The sequence below is a fragment of the Bidens hawaiensis genome, unplaced genomic scaffold (assembly GCF_021521415.1).
Source record: "Bidens hawaiensis isolate Kalapana, Puna unplaced genomic scaffold, B.hawaiensis_p1.1 tig00044834_1, whole genome shotgun sequence".
Classification (NCBI taxonomy): Eukaryota; Viridiplantae; Streptophyta; class Magnoliopsida; order Asterales; family Asteraceae; genus Bidens; species Bidens hawaiensis.
This window is the reverse complement of record NW_027505920.1, coordinates 126,941-135,519: the sequence shown is the minus strand read 5'-3', so window position 1 is coordinate 135,519 and position 8,579 is coordinate 126,941. Positions and strand designations below refer to the sequence as shown.

At 33.0% G+C, this 8,579-nt stretch overlaps 1 protein-coding gene across 1 annotated transcript; it reads right to left on the bottom strand.

Moving 5' to 3' along the window:
- Nucleotides 1-2,605: 2,605 nt before the first annotated feature.
- LOC143615925 (protein disulfide-isomerase 5-3-like) lies at nucleotides 2,606-7,544 on the bottom strand. Its single transcript, XM_077088916.1, has 14 exons — nucleotides 7,504-7,544; nucleotides 7,298-7,388; nucleotides 7,053-7,147; nucleotides 6,737-6,794; nucleotides 6,406-6,593; nucleotides 6,278-6,335; nucleotides 6,071-6,186; nucleotides 5,934-5,993; nucleotides 4,678-4,747; nucleotides 4,499-4,600; nucleotides 4,202-4,426; nucleotides 3,473-3,622; nucleotides 3,310-3,387; nucleotides 2,606-2,683 (listed from the first exon to the last, which is right to left on the bottom strand). The coding sequence occupies exons 1-14, from the start codon at nucleotides 7,542-7,544 to the stop codon at nucleotides 2,606-2,608; spliced, it is 1,410 nt and encodes a 469-aa protein (XP_076945031.1).
- Between the last annotated feature and the right edge of the window lie 1,035 nt (nucleotides 7,545-8,579).

Genomic DNA, 8,579 nt, shown 5'->3' with positions numbered 1-8,579 from the left:
AAAATATAATTACTGTAAAAAAATCAGAATGTTCATATTATTGTATTTTTGAAACTGCCCGTTCGGTTTATGTCGGTTCACCGCAACTAGCGGTTAAATATCGAATCTTGACCAAAGAGGTGTTGTTTTTCCATAAAATGTTTTATACATTTATATTAAATATTTTAAAAAAAATTTCTGGAAAAATATGAATCTTACCTTTCTGTAGCGTTTTAGTCTTAAAAACTGGCCCGTTCGGTTTTAAACGAAACAACACTTTAAAGTTTGTAAACGGGCCCGTTTAGTAAATCCGATTTTCCTTATCATATCTTAGCTTATATTTACCTTTTTAAAATTATAAGCTTCTGTTTTAAGGGTTCGGTTTCATAATATTCGGAAGTTACGGTTTTAACTTGATTCTTTGTTCCAAAAATACCCTTTTAAACAAAAACCCACTTTTGGTCATTAAACCACTTAAGACCAGTTATGATACATAAAAATAAGTTGTTTTTACATTCCATGGGTTTTAAAAACATACCCTTGGTTGTATTAATGCTAACGAACTCGGTTTCGGCCCGTTTGGCTTCTAGTTCGATTTATAATGCGAGGTTTCGCGAAAACAGTTTCGGGTCAGCTTATTATCTTTCAAAATATCATTTTTAGAGCTGTAAAGTAATGTTGTATTTTTATTTAGGTTTACGGGTTAATTTCTTAGTTAAACGAGTTACAAAATACGGGTTTTAGAATGTTTTTAACAAACGGTTGATGTTACTTTTCGGGGCTGAACTTGTGCAGGTTTCTGGGATTATTTTTACTGTTTTACACTTCTGAAAATTATGTTAAAATCCAGAAGTTAAAGTGGTCACTTGTCGGTGCGGTTTTTAAACTAGTTTATCTATTAAACGAGTTACCGGACGGTTTTATTGTTAGCTTTTGGGTTTGGTTATTTTCCAGGTTTAAGGACAAAAATAAAATGCTTTTAACTTCTGCAACCTATGTCAACAGTTTAGAAGTTAAAAAGTCGCATATTTATCCGGTTTTCGAACTAGTTTGCCTTTAAACGAATAACCGAATGGCCATTATTTTGGCCACAGTTTTGGTACTGCATGACACGTGATTTTTATGGTTCCAGGCCCGTATTATGTTCTGTGGATTCTGGTTATTTAAACGAGGTCTTACTGTTCAGTTTTTAGCCCGATTTGTTAGTTTGAAACCATAGTTTTTGTTCACAAATTCGAACTTATTCAGAAAGTTAATTTACTGATGCTCTAAATCAGATTTATTATTATGTTTGTTAACAATGTTTAGATAGATTTTAAGCAAAGTTATTTACTTGTTTGTTCACGGTTTAACATGCGGGTTTAACACGGAGCCGAAGCTTAGAATAATATGCAGACAGAAACGAATGTTGGCTATAGTGGTACCTGGTGCAGGTTAGGGTTTCACGAGCAATCTGATTCCTTGCTTCTGGACTGATTCCACGAGCAAGCCAGAGACAAACACGAAGATGAAGGCTGTTGTAAGTGACAAGAATATTAGAACAATCGAGTAGGGTTCGAATCAGAATAGAACAATAATAATAGAACACTGGATTACCAGATTATGGATGCTCCTTGGCTAGTTCAGAATCTTCAGCAGAGAGACAGAAAGATAAGCAGATAACTGATAGTTTATTTTGAAGATGTTGTAAGAATAAAGATGATAACATTGATTTAAATTGAGAAGGGGGAAAGATTTGATCAGAGAATTTCTTGGATACTGAAGGCATGCACAGGCTCTGATTGGGGAAGAGAATTGGTGGAACGTGAATGGGGGCAGAGATGGTTAGCAGATTTAATTGGGCTGCAGGAGATTTGTTTTGATTTTTGGTATATAATATCTTTTGTTATTATTATTATTATTATTATTATTAGTATTATTATTATTATTATTATACATAAAATGTTCTAGATAATTAACAATGGGGCTAGCCTTTGTATAAAAATCATGGGTAATATATTGTAGGTGATTGTATTACAAATCACGATTCTCGTTTATCGGGTTTTGTTTCATTTTATTCAGTCACCGGACATAACATAGAATGTCGTTTGGTGTTTGAGTTATATGTTTTGGATAACCGGTATGATTAAATAATTCTTGAAATGTTTCTTAAAACTTTCGAGTTATCGGGCTCGGGTTCGTTTCGCTTAAACTAGTGCTTGTTCGTTTTGTTTTTATTTGGCCAAGCCTATCGACATACGGTTCGGTTCGACCAACACTATGTTCGGTATCTATATTAAAAAAATTAGCCCTATATTTGGGGTTGTCACATTGCATATCATATACGTATGTTAACAATGTTTGTAAGTGAAGCAATTCAAGAAGATAAGTATATTTACCGTCCAAGAAGAAAAGGTCAAAAGTTTAGTGCATTGAACATATATAAAATGAATGAATGAAAAAATGTCAAAACTGTCATAACTGTCATTCTAAGTGGTGAGTGTAACCATTTTGTTGCATGATCTAGGTCAGGCCTAATGGCTAACTAGTAAAGTCCTTGACCTGATACTAGGTAGGTTTCTATGGTAAAAATGTCTAGAAAAATGAGATTTTTAATTCATCAAGCTCGCAGGCGACAAGGTTTAAGCTAATAATTTTTCCCAAGATCGATTTTTTTCGCGAGTTTACACGTATTGTAAAGAATTGAATCCAATATTCCAGCAACCTGAAAGCGGTACAAAAGTAAAAAAAACAAACAAACAGACAAGACAATATGTAAAATGGCATACTATATCTCTCTATATATACATATAGGGATAAATTCTTTTCAAAACAAAAAATATATGTTAATCGCATGATGCACTTGTAGATGGTGTACTAAAGATAATCAAAGTAGTGGGAGAAAGTGTGGCAGTAATCGTCTTATGTACTATATTCAAAGCACCAATTATAAATGTGTTATGCGGTTCTTAAAATATTTTTAGTTATTAAAATTTTTAGAATTCTCGTTTGGCTCGTTTAGAAGTAAAACTCAAATATTAATATATATAAATTATAACCCAAATTTTAATATATATAAATTATGAATTCTGTAACTTATAGATTTTTGCATTATGTGTATGTTACAAACATTACTTTTTGATTTTATATATATCAATATATGTGTAAACGAGCCAAGAGCTGGCTCGAGCTTTTGACGAACCTGAGCTCAACATTTTATATATATGTGTAAACGAGCCTGAGCTCAACATTTCAGCTCTTTAAGATAACGAGCCAAGCCTGAGTCCACCCCAGCTCGGCTCGTTTACAAACCCTACCCTAAGTTTGACAAATGTTGACTCAAAGACATACCGTGAATACACCACCAATGATGGCACAAAGGTTGGTAATGAAATGAGAAAAAGGCTTTGAGTTTTCAGTTATCAAAACCTGATAACAAACCAAAGATTAAAATAAAACCAACTATACTCATCTAATAATAAATGGTAAAAACAAATTTAATTAATTTATAAACCTGCATAGGTGAAAACTCAAGATGAAACTTTGCAGCAGGAATAGAAGGAGCATGTATCAAACTAGTATGCACTGTGTACTCGTAGTTTTCAATCCACTTCTGTGACACCCCTGCCACCTCCGTTTTCACGACTTGAAGATAATGCTCTATCTGCAGTATACATGCATTTGATTCATAATTTTTTGTAAACGAAAAATATAGACAAAGATACATATAGGACAGGTTATTATACAAAGAGCTCTTAATTTACAAAGTGTACGAAGCCACTCGTAGGAAACAAGTGTCCTTGGGGCAAGGGGTAAGTTGGTCCACACCAAAATTACGCAACTTATATGATATTACACAACTGATTTTTATAATTACATATACATAATCACGCATGTGATACACACAACATAGCAATGCTCTTTTTTTTTCTTTCTTAAAGGTGATTTAAAAAAATGTATAGCAAGACAATACTCATATTAAAAGAGAATAAACTGCTCAATTTGCCAAGAAATTTTATAAAAAAAGATAAAGTGTCATTTTAAAAAGTTAACAATGTTTAAAATTTGAAAAAAAACTTGAAAAAAGTTAACAATGATAGGCTATACTGTTGACGTGACACCCCTTTCAACTCGACCGTTTATTTACAAAATCAACGCCCCAGAATCCTCCGTACCCTTCTAAAGTTAAGCCCTCTTTGTATTTCAACCTTTGCCCATATATAGTATGTATTCAAGATCTTACTGTAACATTTGCAGGATCTCCTCTTGGGTAGGTCATGTAAGATTGACCATTTAACCTGTTATGGCCCACACCAAGGTACGGTCCTAACCGCTTCATATCACTCATCATCATTGGAGTAATTGCTGAACCAAAAGAAAAGGTGGAAATAACATGTGACATGTTCATTCGTGAAGCATCAAACGAGTGTGACCGTGAACTTGCTGTAATAACCAGATTTCCTGGAACCTGTGTATATGCCACAAGATTAAGTTTACAATATATGATTTTATTATGTTCATGCTATATTCAGTTAATTACCTTTTTGACCCATACAAATCCTTCGATTCGGCAACCTTCTTGAGGTACATGTTTAACTATAGCATAGTTAATTCCAATAGATGATACCAAACTATCCAGTTTCTGAAATAAATTTTCAAATAAAGAATTAAATAGTATATTTCACTAAACACAATTGGGACAAATTTTGGTTTTCATACCATAACCAAGCTGTCAGTATCTCTATCGCCATAATATGTTTCATGCACGTTCATACCGAGATTATTATTCCTGATGCAGCAAAAAATTATGTGACGCAAAACAATTCATGGGAGAAAAAAATTAAAACTAAACGATCTCTTGACTAAACTAGCTAGAAGAACAAGATGACTGAAATATAATTTGAGAAGCATTGATCCAAGATGAATGAATTACAAAAGGCCCATGGCTCAGAGCTCGCTCAGCTTGAAAAAGAGTCGAGTTGGCTCGGTTTGTAAATAGTTCGGGTGTGAGCCAAGGGTGGCTACGCAAAAGACATTTAATTGTGAGAACAGAAAGATCAAATAAGCCATTCATGTTTTCAATTTTAAAATATTTAAAATACAAGAAAATGTTTAAAATGCAAGGTTTCTTCGTCTTAGAACATTCTAAAAATTATATAAACGAAACTTGTATTAATAGAACCTACACACATATAAATCATGTATAGACATATTTCGACACAGAGCCAACACATATGTGTATCTAGGTAAACGTTTAAAAATGGAAAAAAAACGCCTTATAAACAATTTAGTTAGCAGGTTTCTTATATCTACATAGCATATGCATTTGTATGTAAGAAGTGAAAGTTTTAAAAGATAAGAACCACATTTAGAAAAACTTAAATGATTTAGGGTTGTTCTTTTTGTTCTCTCAATCATTTAGTCTTCTGTAATGAACCACTCTTGAAATGATACACACACACACACATAATGTTAAAGAAACCCCTCATGAAATGACGATCATCCATTCTTTCATGCTTTTAGCCCTAGCCCGAGCCAAGGGTAGCTTGCTCGTTAACCTGACTTGGTTTGGCTCGCTCGTTAACTGCCTCGTTGAACATGATTTTGGACTTGTTAGATTATTTTGCATATGTTTTTAGCAAACTATTGAATGGTAACTAAGGTTAAAAGGTGTTTAGGAAACTTTAAAACAAAAAAAAAACACCAAGGTGGACCAGCTCGGTTATCTACTGAGCGGAGCTCTAGCTCAAATTTTCAGCAGCGTTTCAAATCTGAGCCGACTTTAAAACAAAAAAAAACACCAAGGTGGACCAGCTCGGTTATCTACTGAGCGGAGCTCTAGCTCAAATTTTCAGCAGCGTTTCAAATCTGAGCCGAGCCAGCTCGGTTTAAATTCGAGCCAAGCCTGAGGTGGGCCCTGGCTTGGGTCGGCTCGTGAACTGCACTAGCCGTGCATAGCAAGAATGATAATTTACCGAACATCATCGGCGCCCTTACGGTAGATGCGAATTGATGGGTAACCTTGTATATGATGCCTGAAACCAGTAGAAGTTAAGTAAACAATAAAATTAAATGAACTATAAACAAGTAAGATTAAAAACTAGATAATCACTTTTGACACAAGTCAGGTTCTTGAGTACAATCAACACATCCAACAATTATACGGCCATCATGCTCCGGATTATATCTTTGTCTCATAACTTTGGCCGCTTTCTCCCACGCGGGTCTCTAAGATACAGTAAAAAGTTAAATATAAACCATTTACATAACTAAAAACAACGAGCAAAAACAAAAAAATATTTTTTGTTAATAAACATACCAGAAGCCTACTCCAGTGACACCAAGGAGCAAAAAAGTTTACAACCACAATCGGATGCCTGCAATTGTCCGAAGCATAATGAGCTAAAATACAAGTGCTCATTTGATGATGACTATTAATTTACTTACTCATGAACGAGTTTATCAAAATTATGTGAATTTAGTACAAGAGATCCTTCACCATATGTCTCCTCAACCATCTCATCATGCTTGATGCCATATGTATTTGGCACAACATCAAACTCTTGGGTGCCACTACCTTCTAAGTGTCGGTTGATTGAATATTTGTGAATGGTTTTTGTTATGTTTAGCCTGTTCTGCAAATATAAGAAAAACAATTTCAGGCCTTGTGCATATCTAAGACCAAAGGACATTATTTAAACCATAGTCAAGTATTGTTTCGCATGTGAAACTATACTTAACTAGCAGCTTGCAAGTTAATTAGATGATGTGAACTCACGGTGCCTAAGACATCGCTCACATCCACTGATGCAAACTCACATGATAAGACCGGGAAACTGCATACAATAATTTAACACATGTCAGAAACAAAAGTAAAGTCAATGATGTTGATTGTAATTGTTAGGATATGTATTAGCGTAAGCCTGCCACGGTTCTTGGTTCTCTATTTATATATAAGCGTTAAGTGTACCTCCTCTGTATTATAGTAATCTGAATAGTGAATCTATTTTACCTTCACAATAATCATGCTTATTTCCTATGTACTTAATTAACTTATAAATAGTTAAGAATGTCACAAATGTCATAAACCATACCTGATGTTTAAGTCTATGCGTACGGTGTCTTCAATAGAGCTTTTGTCAATTATGATAGCGGTGGAGGTGCTAATAGTCAGATAACTATGTAACTCCTGCAATATAAAGATGTAATTTAATTGATTTGTGTACGTACTGCGCCCATAATTGATCAGAATCGCACGCGACGCATACACAAATATATATATATATATATAAATCCATGCATGATATATTTAAAAGTTGAACCAACGAAGGTTTCTTACCATTCCAAACAGAAAGATAATGAAAATGGCGGCTATAATCGAAATCCCGGCACCTGATAATGATGCCTCTGTCAAATCTCTTGGGGTTTTCCTGCATCAAATTAAAAAAACATAAATTCTTTGAAAGATCCAGAATATGTGAAGCATGCAATATGATCAACAATCTATGATGACAACATAACATATGTTAATAATAAATCTTTTACCTGAAAAAATCTATAGATCTTATCTTGGCTGTAGAAACCATGATTAATCTGGAAAGTAAAACCTAAAAAAAGAAAAAGAAAGATTGAATAAAGGTGTGGTTTTTGGTATTGAATTTTTTGGTTTATTGTGTTGTTGTTGTTGTTAATGGAATGGAGAAACATTCTTACTCATGTCCGGATTTAACTGCATTTTAGTGAATCTGATCAATTACGCCTGGAAATCAGGTTTAACTTTTTTGGGTGGATGGTTTAAAAATTATTAAATTTATGATTAATGTAAATTCATAAACTTCTCACGCAAATTGTTGGGTTTAGGCTTTTACAATTCTTTAGTTCAAAATAACTAGACCAATCTATAATGGTACGAAATTTATTAATTAATTTATACAATTTTATAATTATTACTAGGTTAGAACTCGTGTGGCACACGGGTTAGTCAAAAAATCTAAATTCTTGAAAATAAACAAACTATAAATATAATGCTAAAAATATAGTGTTTAAAATATTAGCAAAATTGAGACAAAAAATCTTCTTACTACCATAGGACCAAAAATCTACAACTTTTAACTCAAACGAACCAAACTTCACAAATCCCTAAACTGCCCTTTTGACCAAAAACTGAAGAATTTTGACTCACACTCAAAATCTTAACTCAAAACTAAATATTTGATATGTTCACCTTACACATGTATAGCCTTTAGTTTGCAAATTTTATGTTACAAAAATAATAAATAAAAAATTCTATAATTATCTTTCAGATGCGAATTTCATTTACAATATGTTGGTGGTAATTTGTGGCTCACAATTTTGGTTAAAGAAAATGCAGATCCAGAATGGCCACAAAAGTCGTTTTTTTACCCTTTTTAAACCAATTTCTTTAAGATAGCTGATAATTATTAAATCTGTAAATAGTTTTTGTAACATAAGAAATCATAATGTCTACATATGAAATTCTTGGTAGTGAAGAAAGTGTTAATATGAGAATGTTTTAAAAAAAATTATAAACATGCTAGCATATTAAAAGTTCAAAACCAAAAAGAAAAAACATATTACTTATAAAGTGATTGTTTTTGTTT

Bases quoted from the DNA above. Each gene is read 5' to 3' on its own strand.
- LOC143615925 (XM_077088916.1), bottom strand. From the start codon at position 7,544: ATGGTTTCTACAGCCAAGATAAGATCTATAGATTTTTTCAG. The intron at 6,594-6,736 runs GTGAGTTCACAT...TTATATTTGCAG, and splicing joins TGAGCGATGTCTTAGGCACC to AACAGGCTAAACATAACAAA. The intron at 4,601-4,677 runs GTATGAAAACCA...AATTTATTTCAG, and splicing joins ATACTGACAGCTTGGTTATG to AAACTGGATAGTTTGGTATC.